Genomic DNA, 19,747 nt, shown 5'->3' on the forward strand with positions numbered 1-19,747 from the left:
CGTATGAGTATAGCTCATTTGACCCTAAAACAAACTTGCATTTTGTCTCTTTTTGTGTGTGCTGTGCTTCTCTCGCCAACAGTAAGCCGAGATGTCGAGCTCACCCTGTCCTGCAGTCCGCTGGGACGACCTTGAGGCATGGCTGAGAGACATAACAAAGACCGTGCTGCCCCAGGACCCACATCGCTCGAGCCAAGAGCAACGGGACACAGACCTGAGCCAGTTCGAGTCCCATGATCCAGCCCAGACATACAGCCACGAGCAGCTGTCCAGAATCTTCGGAAACCTCGCACTCAAACTCGTCGCCAAGGCCCGGGTCAGCGAAAGGACCAACCTCGATCTGGAGCAGAAGGTAGCCGCACTACAGCTCCAGGCCACAGAGGCCCTGGAGGACCGAGCACACACACCGAGCCGTCTAGACCAGCTACTCTTCCTGACCGAGGAAGAAGACGAGACGGACACAACGCTACAACAGGAAGTTGAAAGACTTCAAAATGCCCGAGACGATCCTCATCGGCACACGGACCAAAGACAACAGTCTGAGGAACTCACCCGGAAGGAACTCAACGAAAGGCTCCAACAGGCTGAAGCTCTCCTTGAGAGAGCAGAGACTAAAATCCATCAGCTTGCTCAGCAGAGACATGAGCTCCAAGATGAACTTGACACTGTTCATGCAGAACTAAAACATTCTTACAGATTGCAGAGTTGGTGGAACGGAGAAACACACAACCCTGTCAGCCAAAATCCAAAAGCTGAAGGGGGCGGAGCTGTAAAGGGTCAGAATCCTCCCCAGACGGATTGGGCCCCCAGCAACAGCTCTCCTCCCAAAAGCCTTGACAAGCTGGCCAGACACATTCCTACGTTTGCCGGAGACTGCAGTGTTCATTCGTACCTTCAAGACATTGATTTTCACCTGCAAACTATCGCTAACGTGACAGCTTGGGACAAGTTGTACTTGTTACGAATCACCGCAAGTAGAGAAGTGCGTAGTTTTCTGGATCGACAATCAGAGGCGGTCAAAACAGATTACAAGCAACTGCGACAAGCGTTGATCCGTGAATTCTCTGATCCAGAATCAGACCAAGGATTTATCAAGGCCTTTGACGTCAAACAGGCCCGACTTGAACACCCCCAGTCCTACTATGACCGACTCCGACAAACGTACTTCGGAGCAACCAACACCCCACATACGGAAGAAGATGTAACTTTTAGAACTTTGTTTTTGCGAAATCTACATAGCACTGTGAGTAAACATCTCGGTGTGCTCGTCTGCCCACGAACCATGTCTACTCGAAAACTCAGAGACTTAGCCCACAAGGCTTACACCAAGCAAAGGGCTATGGATGAAAAGACTGTAAAAACACACACAATCTACTCCGTCTCTGAACACTGCTCAGAGCCAGACAGCAGGTGGCAGCACGACTGTGACGGTGCTCATCCAACGCGTCGGACCGAGCGCTCAGAAAGATTCTGGAACCAGCATCACCCGCCGTCCAGAACTCCAAGCCCTGACCGTCAAACCTGTAGCCACTCTCTCCAGAACCCTGATGAGCCCGAGTCTTCTTACACAACAGATGAAGACAGTGCAGCCACGTCTGACACCGACACAGAAAACGAACACTGATGAACAGACCTTTCCTATGCCAAGGGTGCCCATGTGCTGAACACCGCAGCACGAAAGCCACGCATGGCACATCGAAGCACGTGGCATACCAACCTCAGCGAAGCAACAAGACTGTCCTAGCCAACCAAGGACATCCGTTGCTGAAAATTTTCCTCCCTTTCTCTCTCTCTCCCTTTTTCCTCTAACAGGATGCTGTGGTGGTTCGCGAGAAAGCAGCCACAATCGGACATCACCAGGCCCGGCATCCGGCATCGCATGGAGAGAGAGCAGCCCGACTCCTGATCACCAAGGCAAGACTAACACCCAGGAAGTCTAACACTGTGATGGGCATCTCCACGGTCACCGACCACGCCCCGACACTCGTCTTGGCTTTCATCCTGTACCAGACTCAACAAGACGTGAGCATCCACAGCCAAGCTCACAAAGCTGTGTCTGGCGGTTCCCTACGAACCCTGAAAGGGGGGGGGGGGTCCCACACCATCGACCCCCTCAACCTCACTGGAGCTGAGTCATCAGCCTAGCAACCACCTGCTGTTTGATCGTCAGGATCCACTTGCCATCTGACCATCGTACCGTGATGAGTCGACTGAGCACATACACGCCCGTCAACTCCTCAAGGGGGGAATGTAACGCAAAGAAGATGGTCAGATTACCAGCTCTCTCTCTATATATATTTAAATTACTGAAAGTACCAACAAACGGACTCTGTCCTTCTTGAACTGTCTACAAACAACAGATGGCATCTATCAGCTCAAGTAACTCATTGATGGCTGTCTATAGACACCTCTTTTATGAGTTTACACGGGAAGCCACGAGCGCAAGGTGCCACAATGTCTGAGATTACGCAGATCCCCTAGGGATAGACACTGATTTATACGTCAGAAAACAACAAGACTTTGTCCGGCCAGATGTGCTGGCTAATGATCTCATCAAACCAAACACACACACACATAGGCAAGAGAGCAAAAGTTCAGCGGCAGCATGAACTGTCAGTCCTGGTCACACACACACGCACACACACACAGAAACACACATGGATCCTACCACGCGTGATCGAAATCATTTGGTACAATGTTTAAAATGTATTTTCTTGATGTGTGCATGATCCCTTGTCCCAAATATTATGCCTATATAACTTTATTGGTTTGTAATCAATGTGATGTGACTATAATCGTGTATCTGTGTGTAATTATGTCATAGCAGTGCCATTCATGGTATCGTCTTGTTCCAGATATCCCAACGGTCTCGAATGTTTAACGCAACATATCAGAGGATGCATTGTTTTATTAATACCAGTGATATTAATGTTACGAACGAATCTATCGTTCCAATTTCTAAGAGGAAGGGGGGTATAGATCTCGAAACGTCAGGAGGTGTGCCCGATCCGTTGTTAAAGACGGTTGGCCCACGTCCGTGAGAGGGCGTGAGTTTTGGCCCCTTCAAAATATCATGCTTCCCTTCTCTCTTGCTCTTATCTTGCTCTTCCTTCTTCGCTTTTACTCTCCTCTCGTCGGTCTCTGACCTCCTCCTCTCCTCCCCTGGCAACGCTTCTCCAGGACCCTCGGGAAAGGCTTTGGACCTTCTCCTCTGACCAACCCATGGTCGAGTAGCTGCCTTGTCTTAGAAACCAAGATTTCTGGCCTCTTCCGCACGGAAGACGAACTTTCTCGGTAATGTTACAGTGAGCCTTTAAACTTCGCGGCACCTGAAGACGCAACAGAAACAGGATCGACACCACCCTCTTGTCCTGCCTCAGCCTCGCGCCGAACAGAGAACAAACGTGCAAGTGACGGTAACCTTATCTGATAAAACTGCTTTCCAGGTTGTCTCGTGAATCTAGGTTTCTGTATGTAACAATTACTAGCTTTTCCCTTTTCTTTCTTTCTTTCTTTCTTTCTTTCTTTCATTTCATTTTATTCTTATCACGTATGTTATTATTGTTTAAATGTTTGTTGTGTTTATTGTTTGCATTTTTACGTACGTTTCTATTCGTAGCTCATATAATCTTTAGTTACATTTATTAAAATCCATTTATCCTTTTCACTGTCTCTGTGTTTCAAAACCCACCATTCTAAAGTCAATGAAACAAAAGATCCAGCTACAAGCTCGATATTAGACTACATTCAGTAGTTTTAATTTAATAAACTCATGAAGTTTACTGTTCGTGGCCAGAACCTAAACTTTATTGGAGTTTGTAAATACTGTGATGATCTCACCTTTATTCGCTGGACGGATAACGATTAGATCAGTTACAGAACCAGTTAATCTCTATAATTGATAAAATAAATGTACATGCGACTTATGAATTATGACCATGAGTCATAATTATTAATATTTCCAAAATTCCCTATATTCTTGAGCTAATTCAAATTTACCCAAAGTCGTATTCGTTACAGACAATAGGGGTTTGACTCTGGATGCTGTTGTCTCTCTGCCTCTCCTCAGTCTGGCTCTTGGTCAAGCCACAGAAGAGGCAATTTTGCATAATGGCAGGATGCTTTTCTTGGTTGTTTCTGCATCAACACAGTCTTTGTCCATACCAGCCCCTCAGAAGTTTCAACTTCCTCTTTCAGGGGGGATGAAGGCCCACCAACCAAATGCCTCTTCTTTTCTCTGCAGCCGTGTCTTTATGTTTCTCGCTCTCACTTGTTGCACAGTCCAGTTGCTGTTGTTTATGTTGAGGCAGCCGTCCCAAACGCTTTCTGGTGTCATCTGGAAATTGAACACTCAGAGATCCACATGAATCAAATTCATCCTTTATAAATTCTGCAACCATCTCTTTCAATTGTCCCTTAATTTCAGAAGTCTCATCTGGTTGATAACAGCAGTTTCCCCATGCAATTTTAATAAGTTCTTCCTTGCAGAAAAGAGCAAGCATCTTTCTTCTTTGCAGAATGAAGAAAATAGCCTGTCAGTCTGTCTGAGTTGCCTTATTTTCAGTCACATATATAGTATTTTTATCACTCGTTATATCGATCCCTACTCTCTCAAGTATTTTAGGATTAAATCAATGAGTAAAATATGTATAATACAGTATGTCTGTTAAAAATGTTTATTTTAAAAAAAGTTAAATTGTTTTAAAAAAAGTTATTTTAAGTAACAGAATCCAAAAATCCAAAAACTGTCTCCCAGGGATAACAATGGACTGCACCGAGTCTTTCCGGAAAAAAACGAGCGGCTGGAGGCGTGCCGTGTGGGCGGAGCTTACGCGCCGATAGCTAACAACACACAGACATTTGAAGCAGTTTGTCTATGAGTTTTACTCACCGCCTGCGGTTCCAACGCACTACCGTGAAGGCGTGAACCTTTATCATTGGGACTGCTAAATCCGGCGTCGAACTGGGCCTTGTTTATAAAACAATCATCGTCGAAATGCAGGGAACAAACAAAGTCCTGTGAGTGTGACTGCAGCGAGCACAGCACTTAGATGAGGTACTGCTTTCACTCTCTCGCTCTGGTCTACGGGTGCGCGCGCGCCCTTCCGGGAGAAGTGCCCTTAGGACCCGTATAAGGAAATTCCGCCCCATCTGACGTCACACAGGCCCATACTCGAAAAAAACTTTCCGAAACTTGTGACAAACCGGAAGGAGTATTTTTGGCACAGAAATACTCCATCAAACGTACAACTTAAAGGTATAGCGGAGGATCTTTCCGAATTTTAGATAAGACCCGCCCTCTCCACTTTTTGAAAAGTTGGATTGATTCACCAGAATGATTGACAATTAGGAGGACCAATAGTATAGGCTATCCACCCGGAAGTAAAACATCCTCCGCTATACCTTTAATTTTTGAAACTTTGTCCATGTTTAGCATGGGAATCCAACTCTTTAACAGTGTAAAAAACTCAGTATGCATGAAATAGCATTTCACCCCCCCTTTAAGTTCCCCTGCTGCTGTCCTTTCACTAGATGCAATGAAGGCCTTTGACTGCCTGGAGTGGCCATTTCTGTGGTCAGTGTTAGAGTTCATGGGGGTCCATTTGCCGTTTATTAATATGATTAAGGTCCTGTATAAAAACCCTACAGCTGTAGTACTTACGGGCAAAATTAGTTCTTCTCCCTTTGCTGTCTCGAGAGGATATTCGCCCTCTAATGTTATTCGCCCTTTCTCTTGAACCACTGGCGCAAGCTATCCACAGCTCACCCACAATCTCTCCAATTTCCATTAGAGGAACACATCATCATGTTTCACTGTATGCTGACGATGTTTTATTGTATATAAACAACCCAGTGCAATGTATCCCACATGTCTACCTTTGATCTTTATGGCAAGCTTTCTGGTTTCAAAATAAACTGGCAGAAATTAGCTTTGCTACCTTTAAATCAGGCAATGTGTAATGTTCCCATCCCTGCATCTATTCCAGTCACTAAAAACTTCACTTATCTGGGGATAGATATCTCTTCCTCCATACAGACAATTATTAAAAACAATTTTTGTAAAACACTTAACAAAGTTGTGGCGGACCTGGACAGGTGGTCAAACCTGCCAAATTCGCTTCGTGGCAGGGTAGCCATAATTAAAATGAATATTCTGCCCAGAGTCAGTTTCGTCAGCTCGATGCTCCCCCTTCCCCCGCCCCCTAATTATTGGAGCAAATTACAGTCAGCAATAACTAAATTTCTGTGGCATGGCAAACAACCTCGCATTAAGCTCACCACTACGCAGCGAGAAAGGCAGGCCGGTGGCCTGTCTCTCCCAAATTTTAAGTTCTATGAGTGGGCCTTTACACTTAGACCTCTCCTATCCTGGTTTCAATCTGATGCTCAAGTGTCTTGGTGAACTTTGGAGGAACGGATGATAGCTCCATACTCTTTTACTAACATTCTGCATGCTAAAATCTCACCCCATCAGTGCCATTTGAGATTTGGTCTTATGATTTCATATTTGTTATTGGTATGGAGGAGGGTGGAGAAATTGGCTGGTTGCTCTTCTGTTTGGGACCCACACTTTCCAATATTTAACAATGAGAGGTTGTTGATTGGCGGTTGTCCGACCTATTCGATTTCCTGATTGGGGGAAAAAAAAACGTTTGTACACTTGGTGATATTTATGGGGGGGGGGGGGGGGGGTTACTCACTTTTCAGAACATTTGTATACCACGTACCTCCTTTTTCTTTTATTTGCAGTTGAGATCGGCTATAAAAAGCAATGGAGCCCCTTTACAGGCCCCTCTCACACCACACCCACTTCGAAAGTTGTTTCACTCTGTTGGGAGTACAAGGGGTTTTGTGTCGAGACTCTAATGGTTCGTGCTGCGGTATGCTTTTAGACCTCTGGCGTTGGACACGGTGTGGAGGAGAGATGTTCCAGATTTGGCACCCACATTTGATTGGGATAAAGTGTGGATCAGTATGGGTTTAGCGTCCAGGAACCCCGATCATCAGCAAATACATTATAATGATGGTCTAATTATGGTCAGCCTTGGTCAGAAGCTAAAAGTAAGTCATGATGGGGCCTGAATCCTGAATTAGATTTTTCATACAGTAGATACATTTTTTAGCAAGAAGGATTTGACAATCATTTTATGGTCCTCTGCCTTCCACAGATGATATACAGTAGGCTACACAATAATATACAGACATATATTTAGACTACTTAACTTAGTGATTGCTATCAGGATGTGAAGAGACTTCACAGAGAGGGAACATGTGTTGGATATTTTCCTTTGCCTCATGTAAAAGTCTGTATTGCTGTGTCTCAGGTCTCAGAAATCAGGTTAAATCAGGTCAAAGGGTCTGTGAGGATGGAAAAGTACCTAACAAGCTCAGAGAGAAGATGTGTAGGTGGTCGATAAGATGGTACTAAAAACATGTTAGTTAAAAATGATGGATGGCACTAGGACACTGCAGGTGCAGGGAATCATGTTACCTGAGATATTTTTTAAAAATGGGTGTGGCCAAAGATTTTTCCACCAATAAAGAGATGTCTCCGGGAAAGATGATTCTAACGGTAACAAATCTCAAGGCGGAGGCAAAAAGTAAAAGATAGATTGAGGGGAGGGTAATTTCCAGGTCTCAAGAAGCATGCATAAGTACAAAAAAAGCAAGAAGTGCTTAAACGCAAGAAGTGTGGAAAAAAGCAAGAAGTGCTTAAACGCAAGAAGTGCGTCAGTTAGATAAAATCAATAAGAAGCGCTTGATATATTCTGGAATAGAGCATAAAATTGCAAACCCTGTCTGGTCACTATTAACCAGTTCTGTCATATTGTAACGATCACCAGCTGGAGTGCCTCTGAGAGGGCACTCCACACCAGACTGATCACATCACAAACTCAACTTCCCATCATGCCGCTTACCTGGGACTGATTGCACATACACCTGCAGCTCATCCACACTCATCTCATACACCTGCAGCTCATTCACATACACCCATACAAACCTCTGTCACTCTTCAGTTCACTGCGAAGTATTGCATTGCCCCGGTGTACAATCTCTGAGCGGTTTCCCTGTGTTTGCTGAACTGTTACTGACCTTGGATTGTTTATACTGACTTCTGATTCTTCTGCTGCCTGTCTCGACCCGGATTGTTCATTGGACTGTGATTCCTGCCGCATGCCTCGACCCTTGCCTGTTATCTGTTTCTGCTTTGAGATTATCTCCATTGTTCTGACTGCCCCTGATTTACCCTGCCTGTTGATTATTCTAATAAAGCTGCAAATGGATCTTACTGCGTCCTCCACTTCGTAACACATATGACCTTGAAGCCGTCGGGCCAGTAATTTCGCGTAAATCTTTAAATCTGCATTTAAAAGCGAAAGAGGCCGGTAGCTGGAGCACTCAACTGGGTCCTTTCCTTTTTTAAGAAGCAGTGAAATTAATGCAGAATTAACATCCCTAGAAAATGATCCCACTCTGATCGAGTAAAGGATCATATCCAATAAAAGCGGACCGATCAGGGGCCAAAAGGTAAGATAAAATTTGGGTGGAATTCCGTCTGGACCTGGTGATCTACCTTTACACATGTCCCTAGCAGCTGCCTCGCACTCCTGCAATGTGATAGGGCGATCTAGCTTTATGGAGTCATCAGTACTAAGGCGGGATAGTTTAACGTCATTCAGGAAATTATCGCAGACATGTTTATCAAAATTACTTAACGAATTATATAACTCCTGATAAAAGGAGTCAAAAGAAGCATTTACTTTCTTTGGGTCACATTGTATAGTGCTGTCTTTGTCTTTAATGCAAAAAATATCAGCAAAGTGCTCATCCGTCCGGAGTTTCATTGCTAGTAAACGACTGGGTTTTGAGGAGTTAAAATAGTAAGTTTGTCTTGTTTTGTGCATGAGGAATTCTGAACGGTGCCTCAGAAGAGAGTTCATCTCTTTTTTAATCAGTTCCTTCTGTAGGGCTGTGTAATCGTTAAAATTATGTTGCAGGGAAGCATCAAGGGTGGCATATTTTAATTCTAAAGCTTCCAATTTGGCTGCACGTGCTTTGTTTCGTGTTGAAGCATATAAAGTGGTGTTACTCCTTATAAAGCCTTTTACCGCCTCCCAAAGTATCCTTGGATCAAGAACAGAGCCGACATTAAATTCCCAAAATTCGCTAAAATTTGTTTCAAACTGAGTTTTGAATGTTTCATCACGCAGTAAGGAAGCGTTAAAACGCTACCTGGGGGCTTTAGTGGAAGATGGGCGAACAGTGACCGAACAATATATGGGTTTGTGATCAGACCAGGTAACCGGAATGTAATGTGCATTTTGAATATTTTGAAATAAATATTTTGAGGCAAAGATAAAATCTAGCCTCGAGAAGGATTTATGTCTCGCTGAGTAAAATGAAAAGTCTCTTAAAGAAGGGTTTAACAAACGCCAAATGTCGACCATGCCTGTATCGGATGCCCAGTGGCGCAACGCCTCAGATGCAAGATGTTGGTCCTTAGTCTTGCTGCCACCTGATCTGTCCATGCCACTGTCCCACACCGCATTGAAATCCGCCCCAAGAACTAAATGAAACCCTGTGAGATCAAGCAAAGATTTAGTTAATAGTTGAAAAAAAGTGCGATCAAATGCATTAGGGGCATAAGCAGAAATAAGTGCAATGTTTTTCCCATCCATGCAAATGGCTATCCGACCTGCATCATCCGCCCACGAGTTCAATCACATTAAATTTTAGTTTGAGTTTACACAAACCCATTACCCCTTTACATTTTGTAGCTGCAGATGAAGTTACAATAGGGTGATAAAACTTATTGGCTAATCGACCCACATCTTTGCACAATAAATGTGACTCCTGAATCATAGCAAAATCTATATTTTTCTTCCGGAGAAATTCTAGTACAGTGGTGCTTTTGTGTGGAACGTTAAGACACCTGGCGTTGACTGAAATAAGATTAAGAGCTGTCATATGCTAGAAAAATTTGTGAAAAAGGAAGAAAGAAAAATGGAGTTGTCCCCACAATAGTAGAAGAGAAGTCTGGATCCATAAAAGAAAAACACCCCAAAAACAGGAAAAGACAAAAAACATCAAAAACACCCAAAAAGAAAAAAGGAAGGTGAGGAAGCAAGGTACTGTCGAACCTTCCTGATAAATCCACAGCTGGATAACTAACTCAAGGAACTAAGAGGCCACTCAAGTGTGGCAGCGGCACCACCAAATATAAAAAAACGGCACCCACGGGTACGCCCCCACCCAACATACATACATGACCTACAACCCAGGCAGGAATGAAAAAGCCTACCTGTTAATAATATACCCACAGTCTACAAAATGTAAAAAAAAAAAAAAAAATGCACCTATAAAAACAACACTAAAGACGATAAAATGAACATGGTAGACCTATGCTATGAAGTAGATTACAGGTAGCGATGCAAGACAATGAAAAAAAATAAATAAAAAAATAAAAAAAACTGAAAAAAAAAATGCGTAGATTAACTCGCCTTTCCCGATCCTCGTACTCAGTTAGTTTGGCGTTCAATTTTTCAACCTCCGAAGCCGAAGCCGGGGGGGAGACGCAGCGCTGCCTCTCCACCTCCTCCAGCATATCGAGACGAACCTCCGCGCTAGTTATTCTGGTTAACATGTCGGCTAGCTTACCCTCAATCGCCTCAACAGCTCTTCTCGTTTCTGAGACGTCCTTGCGGATGTCTGCAAAGTGTTTGGTTTGTTCATCTGATAGTTTCTGAAGAAGCTCGTGTATTTTAGCAGTGGAGATGGACTCATCCGCGTCTTCACGTGCTGGCGATACAGGAGAGGCGTGGGCAGCTTTTGAGCTAGCGGTAGCCCTAGCACTTTGCTGCTGTTGAGACGCATTTTCGTTTTTCCGGGGGTTTGGCATATCGGTAGTGGTTGACGCTTATTATAGGCAACTTGTGGGACAAAAAAACCCAATGCAATAAACTGCGAATGCCTATATATTCACACAAAATGTAAACTTGTGGTGCCGCCGCCCTCAACCTAAGCAGCCATCTTGCTCGGCGTCATCATGTGACTGCATGTTGTAATCTTTGAAAACAAACACAATTTGTCACAGTGTCTGGTTTGTGTATCCCCGGGTAACCACTAGAGGTCCTCTTCCCCCATAGTGTCTTTCACTCATTCACTACATTTCCCATCATCCTGTTCTGTATTATCATTGATTCATTGCACGCAGCTGGTTCCCCTCACCTTGTTAGTGTCTGTGTATGTACCCTGTCTGTGTCAGTGTTTGTCATGAGCCTGGACTAGTTTGTGAGTACGGATTTCCCAAATATATACTACAGTATATAGACACATGCATTCGTGAGTAGCCTAATTCTTCGCTCTGTCATTTATGAGCTCGGAACTCGTAATTATGACATTTTCGACTCCACTTGAAGGACACATACAGTAAACACAGCAGAAAAGTGACTCTCCTTGATCAGGAATGAGGAATTAAACTGCTTTACAGACACGCCTATTTTACACACGTCACTCAAACACAGAACCAGGAAACTATTTCAACTCCTCAGTTCAGAGAAACAGAAACTGAAGTGTTGTTGAGCTGTTGTGTGTTTGTGTCTCTCTGTATTCATGCAGTAAAATGGCAGAAGCCAGAATTTCAGTGGATCAGAATGAGTTCACGTGTCCAGTGTGTCTGGATCTCCTGAAGGAACCAGTGACTATCCTCTGTGGACACAGTTACTGTAAGATCTGTATTACAGGCTGCTGGGATCAGGAGGATGAGAAGAGAGTCTACAGCTGCCCTCAGTGCAGACAGACCTTCAGTCCAAGACCTGCTTTAGCTAAAAACACCATTCTGGCTGAACTGGTGGAGAAACTGAAGAAGACTAAACTTCCTGCTGACTGTTACGCTGGATCTGGAGACGTGGAGTGTGACGTCTGTACTGGAAGAAGATACAAAGCCGTCAAGTCCTGTCTGGTGTGTCAGGAATCTTACTGTCAAACTCATTTAGACCGTCATGAGGAATATCACTCTCGTAAACCACACAAAGTGATTGATGCCACTGGACGACTGCAGGACATGATCTGCCGTAAACATGATAAAGAGCTAGAAATGTTCTGTGTCACTGATCAAGAATGCATTTGTGTTCTGTGTAAGGAGTATGAACATAAAAACCACAAAACTGTATCAACTGCAGAACAGAGGATAGAGAAACAGGTATGAACTGAGAGGGATTGATTTCTGTCTTCATTTACTCACTCATTTACTCATGTTGTCCCAGACTGGTTTGACTCACTTTCTTCTGTAGATTGTAAAGATGATATTTTGAAGAATGTGTAACACTTTATAATAACGTTCAGTTGTAAGTAATTTATAAGTGGTTAGTTAATGGGTAACTAATCATTTACAAAACATTCATAAATTATTAGCAAGTGATATACTAACATTTTATGAATGTTTTGTAAATTACGTTACAAGTCATTTACAAGTGATTAGTTAAGGATTAACTAATCATTTATGAAACATGACTATGCATTCATAAATGATTAATAAATGATATGTTCATTATTTTATGTATGTTTTGTAGATTCAGTTATAAGTAATTTACATTTGATTAGTTAATGATTAACTAATCATTTATAAAACATGAATATGCGTTTCATAAATGTTTAATATAAATTTAAACTATAATACATTTTCATTTAATGGCAATTAACATGCAACTACGTGTCTGTAAACATTATGTTCAGTTCACACTTAAGTATATTCTTTTAAAGTATATTATTCACATATACATTTTTAAAGGAATGCTATTTTTAAAAGTTTTTTTTTTTTTAAAGGACCAATTTTGATTCACAAATCAAATCAAATCATTGATCAACTCATGTACGCAGAGCCCAAATCAAAGATGATGACGTCAATAACATCAAACTTCACTGATCTGTGGTTTGAACCTACAGTATAAACTTGCCATGCTAGATCTTTAACCCTTATTGTGTGACAGTAGTTTTATGTGTCATTCCCTGTCATTGGTTTGTCCTCCAGAAACAGCTGAAGGAGATGCAGATGAAGATCCGTCAGAGAATCCAGCAGAGACAGAAAGATCTTCATCAGCTGAGAGAGGCTGTGGAGTCTCATAAGGTGAGTCTGGAGAAGAAGAGAAGTGAGAGACGTCTCAGTTTGGACTCACTGAACTCACTGTGTGATTGTGATGTGTGTGTAACAGCGCACTGCACACACAGCAGTGGAAGACAGTGAGAAGATCTTCACTGAGATCATCCGCTCCATTGAGAGAAGCCGCTCTGAGGCGACACAGCGGATCAGAGATCAGGAAAAGACTGCAGTGAGTCGAGCTGAAGGACGACTGGAGCGACTGGAGCAGGAGATCAATGATCTGAGGAGGAGAGACGCTGAGCTGGAGCAGCTTTCACACACACACCATCACATCCAGTTCCTGCAGGTAACAGAGATCTAGAAGAACTGGATCATAGTGGACTTGAGCAAGAGACTCACAGAGAAACATTTCATGAGAGCAGAATGAGACGAACTTAAGCAGGGCAAAAAAAAAAAAACACACTCTAAAGCTCAGCTAATTGCATTTAATAACCAAATTAAACTATACCACATTCATTTAACTGCAAATAACATGCAATTAAGTTTATGAAAACATTACAGCCAATCTGCACTTATATATTTTTTAAGTATATTATTTCTGTTACAAGTACGGTACTTTCTTTTTCACAAGGAGTGTAAGTGTGAAATTCTAGAGTTTGTAGCATTAAATGATGAATATGAGGAGAATGTGCTGATTGTGTGAAAGTGCTGGATTGAAGCGAGTCACTGAAGAGAAGTGAAGTCAACAAGAGCCGCTCAGATCTGATATAGTGCAGGTTATTGGCTGAAGTGTGATGATGAGTTTTAATTTCTGTTTTCTGTAGAGTTTCCAGTCTCTCTCAGCACCTCCTGAATCTACAGACGAACCCAACGTTTTCTTCAGTTCTCTCTCCTCTTTTGATGGCGTGAGAGAATCTGTCCGTCAGCTGAGAGACAAACTGGAGGATTTCTGCGAAGAGGAGATCAAGAAGATCTCTGATAGAGGTAAAGTCCTGCGCCTCGTGTGCATGATGTGGAGGAGCAGCGGCTCTACTCTGAGCTCCTCGCGAGTGACCAAGCTTCTCACCCTATCTCTAAGGGATCGCCCAGCCACCCTGCAGAGAAAGCTCATTTCGGCTGCCTGTATCCGGGATCTTGTCCTTTCGGTCATGACCCAAAGCTCATGACCATAGGTGAGAGTAGGAACATAGATTGACCGGTAAATTGAGAGCTTCGCCTTGCGGCTCAGCTCCTTCTTCACCACGACAGGCCGGTAAAGCGACCGCATTACTGCAGAGGCTGCACCGATCCGTCTGTCAATCTCCCGTTCCATCCTTCCCTCACTCGTGAACAAAACCCCAAGATACTTAAACTCCTCCACTTGAGGCAGGAACTCTCCACCAACCTGAAGTGGGCAAGCCACCCTTTTCCGACTGAGAACCATGGCCTCGGATTTGAAGGTGCTGATTCTGATCCCAGCCGCTTCACACTCGGCAGCAAACTGTCCCAGTGCATGCTGAAGTTCATGGTCTGAAGGGGCCAACACGACAACATCATCCGCAAAGAGCAGAGACAAAATCGTGTTGTCCCCAAACCTGACACCCTCCGGCCCCTGGCTGCGCCTAGAAATTCTGTCCATAAAAATTATGAACAGAACCGGCGACAAAGGGCAGTCCTGCCGGAGTCCAACATGCACCGGGAAGAAGTCTGACTTACTGCCGGCAATGCGAACCAAGCTCCTGCTTCAGTCGTACAGGGACCAGACAGCCCTTAGCAAAGGACCCTGGACCCCATACTCCCGGAGCACCCTCCACAGGCCGCCGCGAGGGACACAGTCGAATGCCTTCTCCTAATCCACAAAGAACATGTGGACTGGTTGGGCAAACTCCCATGAACCCTCCAGCACCCTGTAGAGGGTATAGAGCTGGTCCAGTGTTCCACGGCCTGGACGAAAACCGCACTGATCCTCCTGAATCCAAGGTTCTACTATCGGCCGTATTCTCCTCTCCAGTACGCTGGCATAGACTTTCCCAGGGATGCTGAGAAGTGTGATCCCCCTATAGTTGGAACACACCCTCCGGTCCCCCTTCTTAAAAAGAGGGACCACCACCCCGGACTGCCATCCCAGAGGCACTGTCCCCGACCGTCATGCGATGCTGCAGAGGCGTGTTAGCCAAGACAGCCCCACGACATCCAGAGACTTGAGGTACTCAGGGCGGATCTCATCCACCCCCGATGCCTTGCCACCGAGGAGTTTCTTGACTACCTCGGTGACTTCAGCTTGGGTGATGGACGAGTCCACCTCTGAGCCCTCAGCCTCTGCTTCCTCAATGGAAGACGTGACGGCGGGATTGAGGAGATCCTCGAAGTATTCCTTCCACCGTCCAACGACATCCCCAGTTGAGGTCAACAGCTGCCCACCTCCACTGTAGACAGCGTTGGTAGGGCACTGCTTCCCTCTCCTGAGGCGCCGGACGGTTTGCCAGAATCTCTTCGAGGCCAGCCGATAGTCCTTCTCCATGGCCTCACCAAACTCCTCCCAGGCCCGAGTTTTTGCCTCCACAACCACTCGGGCTGCAGTTTGCTTGGCCTGCCGGTACCCGTCAGCTGCCTCAGGAGTCCCACAAGCCAACCAGGCCCGATAGGACTCCTTCTTCAGCTTGACGGCATCCTTTACTTCCGGTGTCCACCACCGGGTTCGGGGATTGCCGCCTCGACAGGCACCGGAGACCTTACGGCCACAGCTCCGAGCGGCCGCTTCAACAATGGAGGTGGAGAACATGGTCCACTCGGATTCAATATCTCCAGCCTCCCTCTGGGTCTGGTCGAAGCTCCGCCGGAGGTGGGAGTTGAAGATCTCTCTGACAGGAGACTCGGCCAAATGTTCCCAGCAGACCCTCACAGTACGCTTGGGTCTGCCGGGTCTGTCCAGCTTCCTCCCCCGCCATCGGATCCAACTCACCACCAGGTGGTGATCAGTTGACAGCTCCGCCCCTCTCTTTACCCGAGTGTCCAAGACATACGGCCGCAGGTCAGATGAAACGACCACAAAGTCGATCATCGACCTACAGCCTAGGGTGTCCTGGTGCCACGTGCACTGATGGACACCCTTATGCTTGAACATGGTGTTTGTTATGGACAAACTGTAACTAGCACAGAAGTCCAATAACTGAACACCGCTCGGGTTCAGATCAGGGAGGCCGTTCCTCCCAATCACGCCCCTCCAGGTATCACTGTCGTTGCCCACGTGGGCGTTGAAGTCCCCCAGTAGAACGACGGAGTCCCCAGTCGGAACACTTTCCAGCACCCCTCCCAGAGACTCCAAGAGGGCCGGATACTCTGCACTGTCGCTTGGCCCGTAGGCACACACGACAGTGAGAGACCTATCCCCGACCCGTAGGTGCAGGGAAACGACCCTCTCGTTCACCGGGGTGAACTCCAACACATGGCGGCTGAGCTGGGGGGCTATAAGCAAACCCACACTAGCCCGCCGCCTCTCACCATGGGCAACTCCAGAGTGGTGAAGAGTCCATCCTCTCTCAAGGAGTGTGGTTCCAGAGCCCAAGCCGTGCATAGAGGTGATCCCGACTATCTCTAGTTGGAACCTCTCAACCTCACGCACAATCTCAGGCTCCTTCCCCGCCAGCGAGGTGACGTTCCACGTCCCTAGAGCTAGTTTCCGTGTCCAGGGATCGGGTTGTCGAGGCCCCCGCCTTCGACTGCCGCTCGATCCTCTCAGCACCGGCCCCTTACGGTCCCTCCTGTAGGTGGTGAGCCCACGGGAAGGCGGCCCCACATCGTTCCTTCGGGCTGAGCCCGGCCGGACCCCGTGGGGGGAGGCCCGATCACCAGGCGCTCGCATACGAGCCCCAACCCCGGGCCTGGCTCCAGGGTGGGGCCCAGGCTGCGCCATACTGGGCGACGTTACGGTCCTCGATTTAATATTATTCATAAAATCACCTAGGACCTGTTTGCCTTGGAAGACTCTACCAGGGGCATATAGCCCCGGACAACGTAGCTCCTAGGGTCATTCGGGTACTCAAACCCCTCCACCAAGTTAAGGTGGTAGTTCAAGGAGGGGGAATCCGATACGTGTGTTTTATATATGAGGCATCTGGAGATTCTTCTGTTCTCAGAAATGAGTCCTTCATCTAATATCAGATTAGAAACATCTTAGAAATGGATGTATTTTACCTTGTCATTTCTCTTCACACTGTTCATGTCTGTTTATTTCCACAGTCACATTCACCAACATGAATCCCAAGACCAGGAATGACTTCCTACAATGTAAGTCACTAAGAAACAAGCAGAAAAACTGACTGAATGTGTTCATGTTCTTCCTGTAGAAGGAGAAATAAACATGATAGAAGAGTTTTATAATTGATCATGTAAATGATGATTTGCACATGATATCTGATCAGCTGTACTGAGACACTGATGATACATTGTTCAGATACATTAAAAGATCAGACAGATTCATAATTCCTGATTCTGATGTGTTTTCTCTCCATCAGATTCCCATCAGCTGACTCTGGATCTGAACACAGTGAATGAAGACCTCAGTCTGTCTGAGAGGAACAGAGTGATTACTTACACTGACACACAACAGTCGTATCCTGATCATCCAGACAGATTTGATGGGGTTTCTCAGGTGTTGTGTAGAGAGAGTGTGTGTGGACGCTGTTACTGGGAGATTGAGTGCAGTGGTGAATATGTGTATATATCAGTGTCATATAAGAGCATCAGCAGGAAGGGATTGGGTTATGAGTGTGTGTTTGGACGTAATGATCAGTCCTGGAGTTTGATCTGCTCTTCCTCCAGTTACACATTCAGACACAATAACAAACAGACTGATCTCCCTGTAAAGCCCATCAGCAGAAGAATAGGAGTGTATGTGGATCACAGTGCAGGAACTCTGTCCTTCTACAGCGTCTCTGACACAATGAGCCTCATCCACACAGTCCAGACCACATTCACTCAGCCGCTCTATCCTGGGTTTGCTGTTTATAAATCATCAGTGAAACTGTGTTAATGTTTCAGAATAGACTGTAGAGAGATTTTACCCATAATGCTTTGAGCTGCATGATAAATTAGTAACAGTGAGATGTTTTAGAGTCTTACATTTTCACATGATTTTTGGAAACCTCAAAATGTGAGTAAACAAGATGCAACAATGTTAGGCTATTTCGTTCTAATGTTAACAAATTCACAAGATTTTGTTGCTCTTAAGATTTATATAATCCAAGTATCCAGAATATAATATTACTAAAACAACTTGTCTTTTCTATGAAGTAATGATACAAGCTCAGAGACATTTATAATCTTTTGATGTTTTTGATGTACAGTACACAGAGTGTCTTGACTTGGTGCTCTGGATACTGACATTTTATTATTTATTTTTAACGTCCCCCTGTGGTGAAAATCAGGCTTTTAATGTTGTTTATATGTCTATGTGCTATTTTTAATATGCTTTAAGACAAACCATGTGTAAATTCATAAGTCGACACCATTGCTGAGTATTTTCTCCTTAAAACTGCAGTGAACCAAAGACAGTCTCAAAAACACGGTTTGAAATCGCTGGTGTTTCTGACGTCACAAACGACCTTGTAACCAATCAGATCAACGTGTGATCATCAACCAGTGGATCTCTGAGCTGTGAGTGAGTGGAGGCGGGGCTAATTTGCATATTCATAGAAACACGTATACTAAATGAGGCAAAGGTGTAGAGTTACAGTCAAGCTATTTTAAGACATGAATAAAAAAAAATTCAAGGAAAAAGTGTTTTAAGGTGCAAAGAGCAAGTCTCTGAGTTTTTGCAGAACTATTCCCCCCTCTGGCGACAAATGAAACTGCAACACTGCAACTGAACGCGCATGACGTCACGCCCAGTCTCAGATTCGGCCCGAATCCCTCTTATTTATTTTACTGTACAGGATTATAGAGGCAATCGCAGTGATCAGAGAAGGGCTCATTCAGCCCATCAGGCAATTGTTTAAGCATGTATGGGTTAGAAAAACAGGTATTTTTAACATGAAAAGTTGCTTAATGCACCTTTAAATGTGTAAATTTGGTGATCAAAGGTGAGTTTTAAGGGATAAAATGATTGACTACAGGGGGACTTTAACTCTTTTCAGACAGATTACTGTGTGATAATGCAGCTGTTTTATTCACATATTCATCAAATCAAGTCAAGTCACCTTTATTTATATAGTGCTTTTTACGATACAGATTGTTTCAAAGCAGCAGTGATAATATTATAAATATAATATAATTATAATAAAATAATGCAACAAAGTTTGTTTTGGTTGGACAGCACCCAATACACATTCATGAACATATGAATATCAGGCCACAAATCCACAATAAAACTATGCATTGGCGTTTGCTTTGGTGTTGCCAATGGCACCCTCGCAAGATGTTTCAAAAACACAAACATAAAAGTTAATATATCTGTGTGTGTGTGTGTGTATATATAGGTATATATATATATATATATATATATATATATATATATATATATATACAGTACCAGTCAAAAGTTTGGAAACATTACTATTTTTAATGTTTTTGAAAGAAGTCTCTTATGCTCATCAAGCCTGCAGTTAAAAAAAAAAAAAAAAAAAAAAAAGTAATATTATGAAATATTATTACAATATAAAATAATGGTTC

The 19,747-nt window shown here is 44.4% G+C and overlaps 1 protein-coding gene across 1 annotated transcript; it reads left to right on the plus strand.

Annotated features, from left to right (window-relative positions):
- Window positions 1–11,523: 11,523 nt before the first annotated feature.
- Window positions 11,524–18,832, plus strand: LOC307158668 (tripartite motif-containing protein 16-like). Its single transcript, XM_079871424.1, has 6 exons — window positions 11,524–12,202; window positions 13,031–13,126; window positions 13,212–13,445; window positions 13,924–14,083; window positions 17,318–17,365; window positions 17,593–18,832. The coding sequence occupies exons 1-6, from the start codon at window positions 11,624–11,626 to the stop codon at window positions 18,108–18,110; spliced, it is 1,635 nt and encodes a 544-aa protein (XP_079727550.1). The 5' UTR covers window positions 11,524–11,623; the 3' UTR covers window positions 18,111–18,832.
- Window positions 18,833–19,747: the final 915 nt, after the last annotated feature.

Source organism: Squalius cephalus, assembly GCF_949319135.1.
Source record: "Squalius cephalus genome assembly, chromosome: 1".
Classification (NCBI taxonomy): Eukaryota; Metazoa; Chordata; class Actinopteri; order Cypriniformes; family Leuciscidae; genus Squalius; species Squalius cephalus.